The sequence below is a fragment of the Aphis gossypii genome, chromosome X, assembly GCF_020184175.1.
Source record: "Aphis gossypii isolate Hap1 chromosome X, ASM2018417v2, whole genome shotgun sequence".
NCBI lineage: Eukaryota > Metazoa > Arthropoda > Insecta > Hemiptera > Aphididae > Aphis > Aphis gossypii.
This window is the reverse complement of record NC_065533.1, coordinates 31,835,380-31,857,316: the sequence shown is the minus strand read 5'-3', so window position 1 is coordinate 31,857,316 and position 21,937 is coordinate 31,835,380. Positions and strand designations below refer to the sequence as shown.

General features: G+C 28.8%; 1 protein-coding gene, 1 long non-coding RNA gene and 2 pseudogenes across 4 annotated transcripts; 2 read left to right on the top strand and 2 right to left on the bottom strand.

The window, feature by feature from the left end:
• Nucleotides 1-28: 28 nt before the first annotated feature.
• LOC126552473 (uncharacterized) lies at nt 29-2,303 on the bottom strand (annotated as a pseudogene).
• Nucleotides 2,304-4,640: 2,337 nt separating this feature from the next.
• On the bottom strand, nt 4,641-5,672 carry LOC114130168 (uncharacterized; annotated as a pseudogene).
• A 4,182-nt stretch (nt 5,673-9,854) lies between these two features.
• LOC126552151 (uncharacterized) lies at nt 9,855-12,589 on the top strand. 2 transcript variants are annotated; one of them, XM_050206767.1, is made up of 6 exons: nt 9,855-9,987; nt 10,947-11,127; nt 11,567-11,780; nt 11,867-11,917; nt 12,207-12,314; nt 12,398-12,589. In XM_050206767.1, exons 1-6 carry the CDS (start codon nt 9,980-9,982, stop codon nt 12,580-12,582), a joined length of 747 nt encoding a protein of 248 aa, XP_050062724.1. In that variant the 5' UTR covers nt 9,855-9,979; the 3' UTR covers nt 12,583-12,589. The 2 variants fall into 2 exon arrangements, with proteins under 2 accessions (XP_050062724.1, XP_050062723.1); XM_050206766.1 differs by having other exon boundaries at nt 10,905-11,127.
• Nucleotides 12,590-13,274: 685 nt separating this feature from the next.
• On the top strand, nt 13,275-14,401 carry LOC126551845 (uncharacterized). 2 transcript variants are annotated; one of them, XR_007605728.1, is made up of 3 exons: nt 13,275-13,387; nt 13,658-13,839; nt 14,146-14,401. It is a non-coding gene; the product is annotated as an uncharacterized LOC126551845 (long non-coding RNA). The 2 variants fall into 2 exon arrangements; XR_007605727.1 differs by having other exon boundaries at nt 13,287-13,839.
• Nucleotides 14,402-21,937: the final 7,536 nt, after the last annotated feature.

Here is a 21,937-nt window from a genome sequence, read left to right as displayed (position 1 = left end):
TCAATAATTTATTAAAATCCATACCAACTTAAGGTGGTACATAGAATTGTATTACATACTGATCATCGATAGAAATGCTTACAATTGGATGTCTTGTTGGTAATTTGTTTCTTACTAGTAAGTAATTAAGAAAAATTTATTAAAATAAATAAAGACATTTTTTTTTTTATAATGAATTTGAAGTTAAAATTGTATTACAAAATCCAAAATCAACGAAAACTATAAAGCAAAAATTGCTTTAGTAGAATGTTAATACTAAGATCTTCAATTTTTATAGATAAGGTGGTTTTAAAATGTAATACAATGTTCTTCAAAATAACAATTCGTACTGAAACTAATATATCTAAATACAAATAACATACCAACACAATTAATTATTATTTGTAAACATAAATTGGAGAAATTAAAATTTGAACGTTAATATTTTACATGTAGTTAATAATGAATAACAATGATAATTATTAACACCACCGGTATATATAAAAATGTAATTATAAATATTAATTGGCTGTATGAATACTGATAGTCACATAATAATACCTTTTTTTGTAGTAAGTTACTTACGCTTATAATTTTAATAATATAGTAAACAATATAATAAATCACAAATGTTAATCAGTGACCTACCTACAAAATATACTATATACATTAAAAACATACAAAAATAAATTAAATTATTAAAACTAAAAATTATCTAAGTACTACTTTGTGTACAAAATTCCTGGTTAACCTGTCTTTCGCTAACACGAAGAGATTTGATGGTTTTCCTACACTTGAGCAGGCAACATATAGCTGTTCATGTGAGAAACATGTGTTTTCCAAATCCAAACTTCAAATAGACATTGTTTGGCCTTGAGATTTATTTATAGTAAAGTAGATTGGATGACAAGTTAAATCTGGTTTTCAGAACTTACATAAATTGAATTTGTAGACAGTTATGTAAGTTTAATATGTACTATATTAGGTAAATTTAATATGTACTAGTATATTTAGACATTTTAACAGATTTCCACACCACCTTAGCATTGTATTCAACAAAACTGGAGGTACTGCATTTTGGCGCGTTTTATTTATAGTGGTTTCCCAACATAGGCCTACTCCACTCATTGTCTTTGTAATTGCCATATACTACTTATATGCATATTATATTAACCCTTTTAATTTACTCATTAATACTTACCTTGTATTTTTTTTTTAATAGACATGCACAAAACACATTTAAAATTATCATCATAATCTAGTGTCTGTTCTACACATGACAAGCATTGAAGCATTATCCATCTGTTGCATGTGTCACATTGAACCCAATCAATATTGTTCTTTTTTATCTCTTTGTGTTTGTCCGTACGCCCACAATACAAACAAATATCTCTCATGAAATCAGATTTTTCCAACAAAAGATCTTTCAAAACCTCTCTATATACCATTGGGCTAAAGTTTCTATTGAATTTTAAGTTTTTAATCTTATTTTTCATCATACTCTCTGCATAGTACAACACATAAATTCCACAGTTATAACTATCGGTTTGTTTAGGATAGTCAGAAAATAGTTGAAAATTCATTTCTGGCCACGCATTTCCTACCTCCCCATACACATGATTTTTTTTCAGTTCACTTAGTATAGTCACAAAATTATGTCTACATTTATTATATTCCGTAGTTTGGTATGGGTCAAAATAATAGAATTTATGATTTCCAAAGTCCACAAATATGATAACCCAGTGATTTCCATTTACATGTAATGGCATTACGAGCAAACTCTTTTTTGGAACAACTATAGTTTCCAAATTTGAAATCTTTTTTGAAGGGCCATTATTTAAATGACCCGATACATCACAACTCAATATTTTTATTTTATTTTTAAACTCGCAAAATGTTTCTCTCATTACACCCAGTGCTATATCAATAAAAAAACTACTCAACCACATTTTTTTTATATTTTCAGGTGTATATGTTGATAGTGTGTCAAAGTCACTGAAGAATAACTCATGGCACTGAGTTATGTCTTTAACACAATTATAAATGCCAACAACATAATCCAATTGTCTTCCATTTTTCTTCAAAATGGGGCCATAATAGTTTTTATCCTTTAGTAATCTATTTTCATATAAATCCATTTTACACCGTAGACCATCAACTGGAGATTAGTAACTTTTTATAGAAATTAGAGATTCTGATAAGGTCTTATTTGGAGTTACAATTTCATCATTTGATCTTATAGAATCTAATGAGAGCATATTTACATTTGGTGTCAAACGAATAATATCATCATTTACGTTTTCCATCGGTGACAATTGGTTCATAACTGTCCGTGCCTTAAATTGCTTTGAAGCAGCTTTTAAATGATCCTTAACATAGAACCCTGTTTATTTCTTTCTCGGTCCCCAACATTCTTTTTCCTCGTCATCGTTAGATGATGACGAAATAAAATTGATGAATGACGTACATTCTTTTTTTGTGATTTTCTTTTGTATATTTTGGACCGGGAGAAGTGCACAATAATTGGATGGTATATCTAGAAGTACTTTCTTACATCTACTCAGTATAATACTTCTAGTGAATTGAACAAATCTTCCACATTTCATGCGCTAGCATTTTTTCATCATTGTGGAATTCAATGCTATACAATGGATTTTCTTCAGAGCTAGTACACATTTTTAATGTTTCTTTTACCTGTACAACTATATTTTCAAATCGAGACAAGAACTTGGAATCTTTATACCGGTAAAATGTCTTAGCATCTCTTATTTGTTCATCTAATATAACGTTTTTTTGTTTTGTTATTAGCTCATCAACTAGGCTGCTTGGACTTTCATGACTGAGCTGTTTCAAGGTGTTCATGGCCTCTTCCACATCTATAGTCTTGTAGGGTAACAACAACACCGTTGTAACTGCAGTGAACCATTTGTCCAGACATTTCGTGGTGGTTATGTTGAAAGCTGGCGAGATACAAGCAGTTGCCAAGCACGCCAAAGATCCATTCATCTTCTTCCCATTTCCTTTATAATATTTGTGAGCATCGTCAGATATATTTTTTATTAAATGACAACAACAAAGACTAATCAGTGCGTTGCAATCAAATATTTTTCCTTCATACATGAATTCATAACATTTATTCAAATATTCTACGACCTCGTTACATTCATTAAATGCTCTCCAAACCCTTTTAGTATTGCTGTTGAAAATTCGCTGACAACATGTGCCATGAACTTTGTATCACACTGTCGTTCATAGAATTTTCGAAACTCCTTTAGCCAATTTGTTATAGCTCCAGCAGTTTGTGTAGTCATCAAATATTCTGCTATTGGAATTATCCTCTTATTGCACATGGTGACAACCGCATAATATAATAATAATTTTTCTTTTCTTTTTCCCGTTTTGAACAATGTAGGATCCCTCATAGTTTCTTTTACCACGCCACCAATCGCATCAACGTGAATTGTAACACAACTTATCTTTCTTAATACATTAACTTGATCTCGAATAAATAAATAAGTTTCAAAATTCTTCTCTTTCGGGTCAGATACATACTGAATGAATTCTGAACATTTATCTTTCAATAAATTCATATCAACCTTGTCGTCAGCCGCTCGATCATCAAGACTCTTTTGCTCGTGAGACATCTTATATTATACCCGATCAGACCTTATGTTGCACAAGTTACCACGTTTTAGTTTACTAGGAGAGGCTTTTAAAATGTACTTTTGTCGTATATTCATCGGTTGGCAGTACTTTGATATTTGCATTTGTCTTTGTCGATTTTTTCCCTTCAAAAACGTAGTCAGTTTACCATAGTGGCTGTAATTGTGGCTGTTACTCAGAACTGTTATTTTTGCCAAACTGTCAGTTGTTTTTTTCTCCACCACTAGTACCACTAGTTTAAACTACTTACAAGATTCATGCCGACAAAGTTCATAACATGTCAAACCTTTCTTGGTAATATTTTTATTTTTAATCGTCAACACACAAGAGTTATTTACAGTTTCAAAATTTTCACGTAACAAATCATTTATTTCATTTGAAATATCTTGATTTTTTTTGCATTGTACCATCAACTATTTGTTTCAATTCTTCGTCTTGTAAAATAATGATTCCTTCCACAACAGTACACTTTTTATAACATATTATATTTTTCATTTTATTGCCTTTATTAAAGGACCTTACCTTTAACGGATATACATTCTTTGAATTCTTAGGCAACGCTTTCCGATCTGCTTCTGGGGTGTTACAAACAGATATAGATTTAAATCTCTTTTCCGGGGTAAACAAATCTCCAGTAAATGAAACATTTAAGTTATGTTGAGGTGTAGTTAGTATTTCCTCATCAACATTAAATTCATTAACAGAAACCGTATTGTTATTCTGGCCAATTTCTTCTGGTTGTTACAAACAATTACAGAGTCACGCATCTTTTCTGAGGTATACAAGTCATCTCCAGTAGAGGAAATATTGAATTTACATTTAGGAGTGGTTAACTTTTCCTCAGTGACATTAATTTCTTCTGATTCATAACATACATTATCCTCGATTGGTAAGGAAGTGTCAAAACTATGTCTATCAATTTCAAATTCATTTTCTTTTATTAAAGCTATGTCCATATTATCAACTGATAACGATTTGTAATCATTTTCTGTTTCTGTTTAACCATCTGTATCCCACACATTTTTTGAGTTCTTAATTAATTCATTCAAATCTGCTTTTGGTGTATTATTTATTTCTATTGGATTAGACCTCTTTCCAGAAAAAACCAACTTCTGAGCAATGACAATAACTGATTTCCTCTTAGGAGTGGTAAACATATCGTCATTGATATTAATTTCTTTAATAGAAACGGTATTCTTGTTATAATCAATTTCTTCCGTTGTATTACAGCAATCATCTTCAATTTGAAAAGGATTATTATTGATTTCAAGAATTTTTTCATTCAAACCCATGTCCAAATCATCTACAATGATATTGGATGTATAATTGTCTTCTTTTTTAGAAAAATCATCTGTAAACAATTTTCTCTTAAGACCCACCAAAGTACTCTCATTTAGTTCATTTTCTTGACCTAACATAAACATTTCTCTTTGAGATAATTCTTTAGGACTAACAGATACTTCATTTAGTCCAAAACTCTTTTGACAATGCGAAATACTCTGAATTGGTTTTTACGATTATATTTCATTTTTAATAGTTTACAAACTGAATTAACAACCTCTGTCTTATAAGTACAAAAATCATTTTTTTATATAACCATTGTCTAGAAGCATTTTATGAAAGTGTTAATCGTCCTCTTTACTACTATTTAACAATTTTCTCAGAGCTGAATTAGGGTTATTCAATGCCATAATTAAATTCTTTTTAGCTTTTTTGCAATTATCTTTCTTGAATATCACATTACTGATATCACTAATCGCTTCATGAGGTACATCTATGCTGCCAAATTCCAATGTAGGATATTTTTGTTGAATGAAGTGGTCTATTTCTTCAACTTTTTTTAATACACTCATTTTAAAATTAGTAGGAGCCTTCCTCGACTACTTATCAATATTTAAATGTATTGTTATATTATTATTACAGTAGGAGCCTTCCTCGACTACTATCAATTGTAAATCAAATCCTTAAATTATAACTACAACACTATTATAGTAGGATCCTTCCTCGACTACTATCAAAATTGAAATGAATCCTTATAACTATATTAATACTATTATACTACTTAACTATCTATTAAACTATTATTTTTTTTATCCTTATATTATAACATATATATTAATATTGTTTAAGGAATGATCTTAGATTATTATGGAATGTAAAACAATCCTTTGGCCTTTGTTATAATTATATACCAATATTGTTTAACCTGTTAAATAATAAAAATAACTTTATAAAATATAATATTGTCTTTATGTACAATTAATTTTATTATGGGGTTGTAAATTAAATTGCATAACGAATAAAAAATATAAATTAACTAGTAAGTAATTATAAAAAGTGAACATTTATGATATTAATATTACATTATTTATTTATCTTTTTAACATTTATTATCAAACATAATCTGTAAATCTGTTTACAATGAGTGTTGTGTTTTGTAAATTACAATTAAATATATATTTTCATGAAAATAAATTGTATTTTTTGTTAATGCGTTTTGTTTAAAATTAAAATACTTTTAGTGATATAGTGTAAATTTACTGTAAGATTAATGTATTTGTAAATATCTTTGTTGTGGGTACTTAGTATTAATTGTTTATAACATAGAGTTGTGTAATAGTACTTTTGTTTGTTAATTTGTTATAGATCTTTGAATATATTAATAATAAATAAATTACTAATGGTAAAAAATAAATCATGAATTTATGTTCTGTCATATGGAATAACTTTTGGTATTCAATATTTTTAATTTTTTTTTTTTTATATAAATAATAAGTAGACGCTTGCGCTACATGTGTTATATATAAAAAACAATTATTTTAATTTTTAATTCTGAAAATTAAAAAAGCGGGTAAGTGGGTACCGCTCTGCTGTACATTAGGTGCTATATGGATCATTATTATATATTATAGGAGTGTTAAATTTGAATCCAATGATAGTTATCATTGTATACAAAAAACGATTCTGAATGGAAATGATTTGTCAGCCTAGGATATAATCTCCAGTGGTTAGTGAAAAAGGTGGTTTATGTTTTAATGGCCTAAATACACCAAAATTTAAGTTCTTTTATAATTAATGTAAGATAAATCGTTATCGTTACGCTATTTCCTAAAAATTTAAAATTCAAACGCACTTAAAATTTTTCCTATAATGATGCTCAGGGGCGGTGCGTCAGAGGAGACTACGAGACGGCGTCTTCCCAATAATTATAATATAGCAATAAAACAAATTTTTAATTTTTTTAAAAATATTTCCTCATATGGATTTGTGTGATCTATGTAAATATAATATCACTTTTGTCAACTTTATTTACTATATAATATATGTATGTGTGTATAAATATTCTCTTCGTCGTGGTGAGTGTACCTATACGTAATACGCATACGTTCTAGGAAAATAGCACTAGGTACACCATTCTTGGAAATGGCGATAATGATTAACGATGGACTGAGGTCGCAATACGAATGAGACGGTTGATCAACAGTCTCCAATCTAGTATTATAAATGGCATATAAAAGTTCGGAGGGGGGGGGGGGATCACGGCCATAATGGTTTTTGTATGGAGTCCGTGAGACTAGTCTCATCAGTAGAATTTGCCACCGGGCGGTGCGTTATTTTAATAGTATATGTATATTCGTATAATCGGTGTGCAGAAAAAAAAACGAAGGTTTGAACTTGTTTATAAAAAAAAATATGGCTAAAATTTTAAATATTTTTATTGTTATACAATTTTATACTTCTTATTTTATCAGTTTTAATTATATGTATAAATTAAATATTAATTAATTAAAGTTTGAATTTCATTTTTATAAATAAATATATTTACACCTAACAATATACTGTATAATATAAAAAACGATGCAATTCATCTGTATTTTTTCAGTAGTTCAAATTAATAACTTATAATGAAGTTGAATACATTATCTACTAAAAATATAATTAACTATATTCGGAATTATTTAGCTAATTTAATCAGTTACTGCATTGAATAAAATGCTAACATTTTAAGCAAAAATGTATGTAAATAGCCACTAGTTAAACAAAAGTAAAGTCTCCCCGTAAATTGTATAGGTACTTTAATATACCATTAATTGCTACTGATGATGCTTCGAGTTTTCTCTACAGATACCTGAAGGAAAACTTATGGAAAACTTGGTGTTGTATTTTTAATCCTTAGTTATTAACACAAAAAATTTTATGATTTTTCAACTTCAAATTTTCGCGTTTTCGACAGATTTTGTAAAAATTTGAAATATAAACGCTTAAAAAAAAAATTGTGACTAACGATTTTTAATTTTTTTTTTAGCTACATTAAGAACAACTCATAAGGAACCTTGAATTAAATTTTCAAGTTATTTTGATCATCCAACATTTTTTTATTGACACTTAAAAAAAAATTCTCATAAAAATCGATAATTTCTATGGTCTATAGATAACTCAAAAAAAAGTCAAAATTTTTTGAAAATTTAACTGTATATAGATAACACTGACATAAACATTTGGTGAAAATTTCAAGTATTTACAGAGATCAGTTTTTAAATTACAACCATATAGAAAAATCGATTTGGTCGAAAACTGGTTTTGCGTAAAAATTCACGTTTTTCCGTCACTTTTTTTTGTTTTTCTCGATTTTTTTGAAAACTGTTTGAAAATATTTACTTTTAACCTCCATAATGCACCAATGATATTCACTTTGCCATCGGAAACCACCTCAGAAGTTTGAAATTAAAACATTATTTCGACTAATTATGCTGTACTGCTGTAGTGTACACAGACACAAAAAAAACACACGCACACATCATTGTAAAATCAATACTTCGTTCAGAATCTAAAATTTTAAGTTTCATAAAAAAATTTATTTGAAAACTCCAAAATAGCTACTTTATAAACCTGATTTTAAGAAAAATGTTGATGTTTAAAATATTTATAAAGGTGTTCTTAATTTTCTACAATTTATTAAGTTTTTGGAAATTTGAATTTTTTATCCTATATATGGCTATATAGAACATAATAACTAATATACAACCACACATTCCCCTTATTATAATGAATGATAAAATAATTCAAATTTCCAAAAAAACATAAAATATATTATAGAATTATTAAAAAATTAAATATTTATTTTTATATAGTACATGTAGCGCACGCGTCTACAAATTATATACGTATAAAAAAAATTATATATTCAATACCTAAAAAGTTATTCCATATGTCAGAACATCGTGTTACACACTTACACCTGTGTACCTATATGACTTCATCATTGAATTTATGCCAAGCTACAGTCGTGAATATTAATGTATGTGGTGACTTACCTCCAAACAGCATGTTCAACTTCATAAAATAAATGAATGAAATATATTCTATCCGTGATTACTGTGTACCTAGTATTTCGATCCAAATCGCCGTCCTTCCACGAGCTCCTGACAATTTTCAGGCCGACTCGCCGCGATCTGATTGCATATTCAAATTGTCCGTGTTATAACGAAAATTTTTATAGCATTTAAAAAGTGGAAACTGACTTGTAAGTGTTATAAAAAAATTACCAAACTTGGCCTCCCACGTACCTCGTAGGTGTCGGATATTGTTTAATTTGATTTGTATTGCTAGTGTTTTGCGCTATCTATTGGTTAAATATGATTTTGGTGTATTTCGTAGTTTTTTCATGTGTTTGGGAACCCTGCACTACCTTATCAAATATTGCTAGCGGAACATACGTATTGAAGACTGCACTGATAACTGCTCCGATTTTAGCACATTTTGTACCTGACGCACCTACATCAGTTGAGACAGACGCTTCATACAATGGATTAGGTGCTTGCCTAACTCAAATACAAGATAATGAATTACGAGTTATTCAATAGAATTTGCAAGCCGATCTTTAAAAGATGCAGAGAAAAGATATCATAGTAACGAATTGGAAGTCACAGTAGTTCATTGGTCAATTAGGTACTGAAAAATTTCGACTCTTATCTAATTGGTAAACAATTTCAAATTGATAACTCACAACTATTCTGCAGCTTACATTATAATTAAAGCTAAATTTAACAGGAAGTTTGCATGATACGTAGTAGATCTAGCTGCATTTCATAAGGAACCAGTATTTCGAGCTGGACGACTTAACAAATTTGCAGATTATTTATCAAGATATCCTATAGAGGATAACCAAGGAGATAACATAAACAATGTAAACAAAGTTTGTTTAGCAGTTTTCACATTACCGAACATCCTTATTTTATCATCACAAAATACCAGATCCATTTTGCAAACAAGTAGCACCAAAAAGGTATCCAGTAAAAATAGTAAAATACAGGACAATCAATGTAAACATAAAGAAATGAATAGGTATGAAAATGAAACCTTTGTATCTTGATTGGCGTTCATTAGGAAATATAACCTTTAAAAATTATATTATTAAAATAAAAAATACTTAAGTTACCACATTTTAAATTACTCACATTAATAAGAGGACCAGGTTTCTAATAAAAAAACAAACATTTTATACTTACATTTCCATGTCAATGTCAGATAAATGTATTGGATTTTCAAATTTATCGTTTTTTTTTTATGAGGAATTAGTAAATAATAGTGTAACATTGCAAACTTACGTTTGGAGCTCAATGTCAATTAAACAATTAAATTGTGCACTGTTGAGTACATTTGAAATATTTTTTTTTTTGAGTAATTTGTTGCTGTACTTTAGATTCTTTCCATTTTGTGTACTTATTTTTATAAAAATCATTTTTATTGTTGATAGCGTTTCTTTATTTTTTAAGAAAACTTGCAATAGAGGATATTTATTGCTAACTACAATAACCATAGACCTGGTTTTCAACATTGTTTCAACCTGGCCCTAGAGGCCAATTTTTGAAATGAGCTATAGATTATGTGACATATTTATCGCATGCGATAAAATGATAAAATTATCGCATACGATTAATTAATGTCGAATGTTTAAATTGTAGGCTATTTTTGAACTAGTATCGATAAAATTTTATCATATATCCAATGGAATAATATTTGTCGCATGAACCACTGCGGTAACATATTTGTATACATTATTCTAACCTCAAAATGTAATAAGTAGGATAAAATACGGATGGATAAGACGTAGTAATCACTAATCACCATTATAGAATATAGATAACATTTGCAGTTTTGTACTTGCGCGTCTCACTTTTAAGTATACGTTTTACATTTTTACGTTAAGTAATAAGTTTAAGTACCTTTTATTTCGCAAGTTTGTTTGATTTTTTGTATAGTTGTTTTTGGTTTATTGTAATAATGAGTGCTCCAATAAAAAGCAGGCCAACAAAACAACAAATGAAGTTGTTGGTTGACCTTTTGGCTCTCGACCCCCAACTAATGGCCGGTAAATTTTCAACCACGTTTACCTCAAAACTAGCGAAAGCAAGATGGGAAGCTATAGCGACCCAACTTAATGGGTTGCCGGGCGTAGAAAAAACATCAAGCAAATGGAAAAAGGTAATTCATTTTTAACTTAATGCAACAATAATTGATCTCCGCAGTATTTTATAATAAAAACAGTTTAATTTTTTAGAAATATGATAATTAAAGATTTTTGGTTATCGTTAATAAATAAGCCAAAAAATATGTTTCAAAATCATTGAATTTCGTTTTTTTTTTTAATTCAAAATAAACGATGAATGTAACTTTGGCCTTTACTTTTTAATTGTGTAGGATCGAAGCCCCCTCACATTGATATTAATAATGTTATCCCCCCACTTCAAATATTGACTATGCAATTCAAATTTACAGATTTGCTAAGTATTGGTTATTTGGTTATATTCTCTGTAGGCGGTACTTAAGCAGTTTTCGGTGACCAGCAACCCACAGATTGTGCATCCGGGTGATAGTCATTTAACTCTTAATATTTCGGATGATATTTTATCATTATTTCTAGGCATGGCAAGATACCAAGGCAACAGCCAAAAGTAAGGCTGCAGCTATTAAACGGCATAGTAATGGAACCGGGGGTGGGCCTCCCTGTACCATTACTATGTCAGATGTCCAGTTGAATGCCATTGCTCAAGTAAGTGATGTTGCTGTAACTGGCCATACAGAAAGTTCTGAGTCTCTGGTAGAAATTGTTTATGAAAATGAAACTTTTCAATTAGGTATAATATAAATATAGTAAAACAAAAACAATTTGGTACTTAATACATAATACTTAAAATTAAATATCAATGATTTATTTGCATAGATACTTCTCAAATGGATAGCGAGTTGGTTGAAATTATCCCAGGAGATGAATGTGAGTGTGTTTATAACAATGATAGTATTTATGAAAATAAACTTGTACTCAGCTAAACGTGTCAAATTAAAAACAATTTTTATTGTAAAAAAATTAAACTATTATTATTAGGTGACCTATAAATCCTTTTAATCAAATATTTTACAGAATCATTTTCTAAATATAATTCATTCAAATTACAATATAGTTTAAAATTTAAACAGAAATTCAAAATTGTTATTAAATAAAATAGTATTGAAACGTAAAAATCATTTTTAGTGAAATTAAAATCTGTAATTATATTATGTAGTGTTGTTTGAAGTCCCAGATGCATCTTATCAGCCACTGGATAATACATCCATAATGCCAGAAACATTAGTTTCCATTAATCCAGAACCCAAAATTAGTCAAAGACCAAGTAAGAATATTTACTTATTTTATATTTTTATTTAAAATGTATTTATAAAATTGATTAATAATATTTATAATTATTCATCATAGATCTTATAAAAACAACTAAATTAAAACAGTTAGAGAATCATAATGAAGCTGCAAACAACTTAGCGGACATTGCACTTCAGAAACTAGAATTAAAAAAAGAATATTATGCAAAGAAAATTAAATTGATGGACGAGCACACTGTCACTTTAAATAACATAAATAATATTTTGTCAATTTTTTTTTAAAGTCAATCAGGAGAATAATAATGTTATAAATTGTTAATTGTTATATTTAAAATACTATTATTATTTTTAATTACCTACCAAGAAAGTAAAGCAACAGAGTTCCTTGTTGATAATTATTTGTTTTTATTCAATATTCATTAAAAAGCTTGAATATTAATTTTTTACATTTACTTATACATTTATAAATTTCTATTTTGAAGTACTTGTACTATTTTGCTTCTTTGCTGTTTCCAGATTACATTAACAACTAGAACAAAGAATAGAACTCTTTTGCTTTTATTGTTAATTTTCCTGACCAATGTACCAGTTGCATCTAAACAACCAGTTACTGGTTTATTACTCTATTGAGACTGGGTTCACGACAATAATTGCCGTACCGCGCGCCGTTCTTAGTCGCTGTCATAATTTAGTGCATTTTTATGATTTAATAACTATAACACGTTTACTACAGGGTTTTATACTATCTTCTATTTGATATTTGTTATATTTCTAATTATTTAAAAAATGCAAAAAGACAATATAATAGATGTATTATTAACTAGTGGTTTTAATACTTTAACTTACGAACAAAAGAATCAAATTAAACTTAAAAATATTAAAAACCGTGTTATAACCATAGATAATAATATATTATTATCTTATCTCTATCTCAGTGGGGATAACACTACAGAATAGTGATATTAGTGATAATAAATTAATAAATAATATTATGCATGCACCTTGACCTTATAGCTAATTGGCAATTGATAATACCGTGGTGCTAAACATGAAAAATTAAATTTTTGTTTTTATTTTGTGCTAAATAGTAAGTTTAATAATGATTTAATAGCTGTCAGTTCTTGACGTTTTTGTAGGTATATAGAAAAAAACATGTGTATTTGATTGCCATTTGTTACGTTTATGTACAGAAGAAAACATTAATAACTATCATAATTAACAATTACCTATGAATGCAATTAATCGCTATCCAGCGGCAACACATAGAACACGACACCCAGCAGCAGCATATATAGCTTAAATTAATAAGTATTCATATCGTAATAATTAATAGTGTATCAATTTTATTTATTTACAGTTAAACAAGGATTTATATATTTGTTTCCACACAGCAATATTGCTTTGGAAAATTTATTAGTGTACAAATATGGTATGGAGTGAAACGTTGGTTAGATCAAAAGTTAACATTGAAGATATAAAAGTTCTGAGTTCTACAATAAATGGATTGTTTGTATGAATATATATACACATTTTTTTATAGTAAGTAATGCTTTCTCATACATTAAATACCTGAGTAAAACACTATTTGCCGTCCCACTTTGAATCAGACTGCGGACTGTCAGTTATGCTTGAATACATTAAATTAAAAATTCAATAATATATTAAATGCATAACTGGTGTGGTTACAAATTGTGTTTTAAAGCTATGTATGATTATTGATTTTCAACTTGTCGCGTGCTTTAACTCTATAGTCTAATTATTGCTGTATATTTTAATTACATCATTTCTGACACAATAAACAGAAGAAATCATTAGTATCGTAATTAACAGTTCTGTCTTTTTCAGGAATGCAATTTATCGCTATCCAACGACAACACACAGAACACGTTACCCATTCCACACATTCATCTTCCTGGTGACAACGGTGTTTATCGGAGTGACAGTTACAGTATAGGCATATGTTTGTCATGTCTTCAGAATTTTCCAAGAGATAGGTCTTAAATTTTCTCTGTGAATGTTAGGATCAAACTCTAAACTAAACTTAGAACTGTCCATAATTGTAAATGCATAATATATAATATAAACTCCACAATTAAATGTATCTTTTTGTATCGGAATGTTTTCTAAAGGGCATGCAATTAGTGTTAACGGTGGACATTGTCTGTCGTCACCGTATACAACATTTGATTGCAATGTTTCAAGTACCTTTTTGAAACGAAGTTTTGATGTTCGACTGTCGATGTCATATGGATTACTTGGATCCATAATGTAACACTGTCTGGTTTTGAAATTTATAAAAACTACAATCCAGTGAGAATTGTTATTCACTAACCACGGTAGGATAACCATACTGTTTTGTGTGAAAGTAATTTTGTCATACTATTCGCCTATTTCTCTTTTTCCCATTAGCTGAATCACCATGTTACATAATAAAATGTGTGTGTTTCTTAAACGTAACTTAAAAGCATAAGATAACAAACAAATATCAATAACAAAGTTACACAACCAATTTCCTCTAGACAATGAATCAAAATCTAAGAAGTAAAGGTCAGTTAGAATGTCTTGATTTTGATCACTAGATATGTAACTATATTTTCCGACCAAATAATCTTTATTCTTTGGCATTTTAATTGGATTGTAATATTTCAAATCTCTGGGGAGCATATTTTGGTAAAAATCTTTTGATGGCACTGTTTTACGAAAAGGAGATTTATGACTTCCTGGTGTCGAAACCGATTTCATTAAACAATTATCATCATATTGTTTACTTAAATCGTGTACAATCAGAGCATTATTACAAGACTCATCTACAGTTAGCCTAGTCTCATTGTCACATTTTATGACCACAACGTTTTCAATACTATCAACCACTTTGGGCAAAATGTTATTTTCATCTGCTATAGTGGTCGAAGACTTTGGAATTTTTAACGATAGAGCTTTGAAGGGACGGTACTTGGTATGTTGTAGATGTTTATGTTGTTTTTCTTTTTTTCCCCAACTTTCTGTTGCCTCTAAATGGTTATGATTAGACACTTCTGAGATTTTAGCCTTACTGTCAAAATCAAGTGCACGCGTACAAGTTTTTTTTCTAATATTGTACTTTATTTGTTTGTGCACATTCATCACACGCCCTCTCATAAGTCTTAAAAACCGACCGCTTTTTAACCTTCGATCGCCTTCAAGTATGTCAATTTTTACTGTTTTAAACCAAGATTCAACGGAGCATTACTCTGGCGGGTTTCAATACCACTGTTGATTTTATTATTCATAATTGGTGTCCAAAGTGCTAAGAAAGGTACACACTTGAGTATAAATTGGTGTAAATATTATTCATCGTAATATTCATTACTTATATTTTCTATATTTATGGAACAATCTAAAAGCCTAGATTTAACATGTTCTTTGATCGACTGAAATCTACAGTACATCATGGAATTACTTGTATCTGATTCACATAGAAATTTATTTATTTCTTGTGAGTAATCTTCGCCTTCGTTGTTCGATTCATTCGACAATTGATGGTTGACATTACACTTATCTTTCATCGTACTAATAGCTTATTTGGTTTCTACTGTTCTATATGGAGACAATAATATTACTGAAAATATTTTGAACCAATTTTCAACATCTTCCAAACTCTCTGCATTAAACAGTAAACATATCCAATCAATAACATCATTTCTTTTCATTTTGTCTACAGTCTTACAACTGTTTGTCTCCGATTGAAAATATGTATAGACATGGTTTACTAAGATTTTTGTGTAATGATTCGCACAGATGTTTATGATTGTGACATTAGTCCCTACATTGTTTTCAACCAATACTCTGTAACACCAGTTAAGGTAATCAAATATGGAAGTAAAACCATTCCATCCAATGCTCAAGGCATTCATTTGTGCATAACTGAAATCTGTCACTATATTTGTGAATACAGGCCAAGTCAGTTTGTGTTTCAAAACAAATGCTTTAAAAGCGGTCAACCATTGTGAAATCGCAACTATGTCGTGTGCTGAACTAATCATTTCAACAACGGGACACGTGACACTAGAGTTTCTAGGTAAAGGGACATTAACAACTAGAACATAGTATAGAACTCTTTTGCTTTTATTGTTAATTTTCCTGACCAATGTACCAGTTGCATCTAAATAACCAGTTACTGGTTTTTGATTTTTAATCAGTTTTTTTAATATATCCAACTGTTCTTTACTATAGCAGTGCACAGATGGTATACCGACATGCTGTACAAAGTCATTTTCTTTATCGTTACACATCAATACAATATCATGAAAATCATCTTTATCATAATCATCAGCGGTCAACGCCTCTGATCTGATTTTTCTGATTACATCATCTGATTTAATATTTTGCAAATTGCCACAATTCAACTGGGTGGGTGATGCCATATCAACATTGTCTGACCTAAAGGAAAACGCTTTAGTTTTTTTAAGCGCTTCCTTGTTCAAGTCTCGCTGAAACCCTTTGACGTGGTTTGTAAGACCATTGTCATCAGGATTGTGATGATAATTCAAACTAGAACTATACACCTTTGCCACGAACGTACCGTTTGTTAGTTGGACTTTAATCCTAAAAGTCTTACACCCTTCATGGCTACAATACATGTATACATTGCAATGATTTTTAAAATATCTGACCATTTCTGCATTAACGACGCATGTATTGTTCACAGTTCTTATGCGCTTTCTGAACATAATAGGATATTTAGTCTTATCCAAACAGGTTTCACCTTTGGGATTAATGTAATTCATAAGAGACCATTCTTCAAATGAAAACTTGAAAGATCCTTCATAACACACAAAATCATGGTTATCACATTGTTTTGGAAATTGATTTTTTGTTTTCAAAGGTAAAACAATACCAGACTTAACAGGCGTTTTCTTATAGAAAGCATTCCTGAGGGGGCTTGGTACATGATGTTTTCCATTTGTTGTTTTGCATGGTGTAACAAATACAGATTCATCCACTATGTTTTCTGGTAGTATTGGAGTACTACTAGGTAATAGTGGATCCTTTATCATCAAACTGAAATCACTTTATGGGGATACGATAGTGTGTTCAGATGAAACATTATCTTTTTGCACAAGTTCAGGCTCTGTGTGATCAGAATATGAAATGCAGTTTTCAAAAGTACCATTGTCGTTACCAGAATTTTCATTAAAACAAAAACTATCTGAATCAGTAATGTCTGTGTTATCCACTCATAGACAAGAGGACAAGTTGAGGTACTTTTTGCTTTCTCTGTACACTTTACGTCTATTAGCATTATTTATAGTAACTTTAATGTGTCTACATATCTCATTTAGAGTTTTGTAATTGTAATTTATAAAATCGTTGGCCGTGTAATTACAATTCTCAATACACTTTATTATTTTACTACTATTCATTTCTGATTTATTAGCCACATCATCACAGTTCATAGTTTCAATACACTTACGAAGAGATGAACTTTTTCTTTTAATAGCATTGACTAATGATTTTTTTAAATTGCGATCATTATCTTTTTTGAAGATAATCGTGCAGATATTACTTACACAACTATCTGAAACCGAGACATTCTCAAAATTTAATTCTGGATATTCAGATTTAATATAATGAGCTATCTCTTGCAATTTATCTTTTAAACTCATCTTTTAGCTTATGTGTCGGAAACAGTAACTCGTCGACACTTTTATACGCCTGAAACAGTAACTCGTCGGCGGTTTTGTGTCTGAAACAGTAACTCGTCGACACTTTTATACGCCTGAAACAGTAACTCGTCGGCTGTTTTGTGTCTGAAACAGTAACTCGTCGACAATTTTATACGCCTGAAACAGTAACTCGTCGGCTGTTTTGTGTCTGAAACAGTAACTCGTCGACACTTTTAACTGTCAAGAGTCTAAACTCTTTAGACAGCTATACCTAAAACTAAAACTACAACTAAAACAAAAAATAAAAATAAAACAATATTCAAAAAAAATTTAATTAAATATAAAATAATAAAAAAACACTGTTAACAATAAAAACTATTAAAACACATAATAAAGTAAATAATAAAACACAATATAAAATAAACAATAAAAATTGAATAAAATTGTATATATCTAACAATTAAATGTTTAGAGTCAGTAGTTTATTAGAGAATAACCGCAGAAAAAATAAAAATATAAAATGAAATCACGAGGAAAACCGAGTAGAAAACTTACAGAAAAACCTTGATCACATGCGCCTGAAAAATATATAGATTTTAATTTAAAAATAAACTATTAATATAAGGTACTGAATACAATATTTTACACTTGTATAAATCATCATTAAACTTGTGACAATGCAACACCGGCATTCATGGACAATCAAATAAAATATTTTACAACCACAAAAATTTAAAAGACATGATAATTATGAATTGAAAACAAAAAATAATTACCATTAACAAATTATATCACTGAAAATAAACGCATATTTAAAATAAATCTTTATTTTATAATTTATTTTTTTGTACATAATTACTCATTATACAATTTTCATTTTAAGTAAAGGATACAACAATAACTGAGTTTGTTAATAGATTCAATAAAACATTCTTGAGCCATAATATTAGAACGATAGATGTGTTGACTGCATGCCATCTGAAAATAAAATGAGTTATGCATTTAATATATTATTGAATTTTTAATTTAATGTATTCAAGCATAACTGACAGTCCGCAGTCTGATTCAAAGTGGGACGGCAAATAGTGTTTTACTCAGGTATTTAATGTATGAGAAAGCATTACTTACTATAAAAAAATGTGTATATATATTCATACAAACAATCCATTTATTGTAGAACTCAGAACTTTTATATCTTCAATGTTAACTTTTGATCTAACCAACGTCGTGAAAACTGTCGTGTTCTATGTGTTGCCGCTGGATAGCGATTAATTGCATTCATAGGTAATTGTTAATTATGATAGTTATTAATGTTTTCTTCTGTACATAAACGTAACAAATGGCAATCAAATACACATGTTTTTTTCTATATACCTACAAAAACGTCAAGAACTGACAGCTATTAAATCATTATTAAACTTACTATTTAGCACAAAATAAAAACAAAAATTTAATTTTTCACGTTTAGCACCACGGTATTATCAATTGCCAATTAGCTATAAGGTCAAGGTGCATGCATAATATTATTTATTAATTTATTATCACTAATATCACTATTCTGTAGTGTTATCCCACTGAGATAGATAAGATAATAATATATTATTATCTATGGTTATAACACGGTTTAAGATATTATACAGGTTAGCTCACAGATATGTATAATCTGTGGTATAATAATATGTGGGTTAGCTATCATAGCCGGCCCGCTACCATAGAGTAATAAGTAGTTAACCCGGTCTGAAAGTCTTACGGTTCAGTAGTTAATATTTTCACGTAAAGCGCTAGTAGTAAGTAGGGCTATATTTTACTTATAATAGTGTATCCTATGTCCTATGATTCTACATAATAGAATTTAATGAATTATTTATTTATTATATCGTAATTTATTTAAATGATATTAATTTTTATAAAAGAAATAAACTGCAATATACCAACTTATTCTCTGTTATTGTGCATTCATTTTATTTGGAACAAAAATCATTAAAATTAATATTTATCAGGTTGTTAGTTTCAAATTTTTATTTGTTAACCATTCATACAACAGCTGCTATTAAATTAAAATACATTACAATTACAAATTTTTATGTTGCCAATATTTTTGAATAATTATAGGTATCTGCTCATTTACTGATATAGGTACCTTCAAATTCTTAAACTAGAGGTCCGCCTGTTTTTTTATAACTTTAAGTACCTAATCAAAATTACACTTTAAATAATATCTTGCAAATATACTGTGCTTAAGATATTGTAATTTTTTATCTACCGAATAACAATCACAAATTCATGAATAATGATTAAAAAAATGATTATTAATTGTAATTATTAAACTGTACTTACCTTAAACTATTTAATTAGTAAAATTATTATTGATTTGTTAGCTTAGGAAATAATTTTCAGTGGTTGGTGAAAAGGGAGGGTGGTTTATGTTTTAATGGCCTGAATACACCAGAATTTAAGTTATTTTATAATTATTATAAGCTATTATTGCAGGTAGATATTTATTTATATTTTATTTTTAAATTAAGTTATGGGTGTTTAAAGTTTGTAGGTAATTATGTTTAACATAATTATTAATTTATCATTATAAAAATGGCTGAACCCTTTGTACACAAATATATGTACTATAATATAACTATATAACATGTACTAAGTCATATCTTTAAGAGTGGGCATCAACTAGGTAGTTAAAATGTTTCAATAAAGAAAAAAGTTAATTTTTTTTAAAACTAATTTAATCTTTTAATTATTTATTATTATATAATTTATTATTTATATAATATTTATATAATGCATTATGTAGTTACTATTAACTTTTGCCTAGAACAATCTAGAAAAATTAAAAGAAAAACGAGTAAGAAATTGTCTGTTAAGTTAAAACGTTTATTGGCTGAAATAAAAATATAAAACAAAACAATGTAATAACGAATTTTATACAATACATAGACATTGATATGGATCGTTGAATACTTACTCGTTATTTGTTTCTGTAGCATCTGTAACAAATGTTTATCATTAATTTTCATTTATTAATTTAATTTAATTTTTAAATTTTTCTTACCATCTTCCTGGCCATCCTTTGTGCCAGCAGCAGCCTCAGCAGCAGCAGCAGCCTCGGCCTCAAGCCATTTGGCTTTTGCTAATGCTGCCTCTGCCACTGCCGCTGCCGCTGCCGCCTTTGCAGCTGCTGTTTTGATGCTGCTGACTGGTTTAAAGCGCAGTCAGCAGCACCATGGCCCCTATTTAGGCAAATGTTGCACTTGTTGATTTTTCAAAGGCATTGCAATTATAACAAATCCGTGAAAAAATATTATTAAAACAATTTTTCATTTTTATAAATTACTTTTGTACAATTATATAAGAAAATTAATCCCCATGTTAAGTTAGATCAAAATTATCAATATTACCATAAATTAATATAAACTAATTTAAATTCTAGAAAACTGTGGATATTAACATTTTTAAATGGGTCAGTAAATTATGATTAATTTTTGTCCACCAGATAATAATAGCCAAATGCCTATGAACAAAATCAATATTTTTGTAAAAGTAAAACAAATTTAATGTAATCAAATCCATAGGTACCAAATGTAGATGAACTGAATAATTTTTAAACACAATTAATATTTCCTATAGTGGTCTCAATCAACCGTTATTAATTATTAATTGAACCTACGAAAATATTTCAAATCTATTGTAAATAATAAAATAAGAAATAGATAATTTATAGTACTGATCAAGATCAAAAAAACTATAAATCTAAATTTAGAATAATTAAAATAGAAAAATCAAATTGAAATTCGCTATATATTTTTACATGTTAATAATAACCTTATCATGGCAATGTATCTTTTGAGATACAATTGATAACTTTGAACTTTTAAAGTCCAAAATTTTTTTTGATAACATATTTGAATTCAGCGACCATAAATTAGTTTAAAAATATCTACTTCCAAATTTTCATTCTAATATTTTGATGCTTGCCAAGTTAAGGG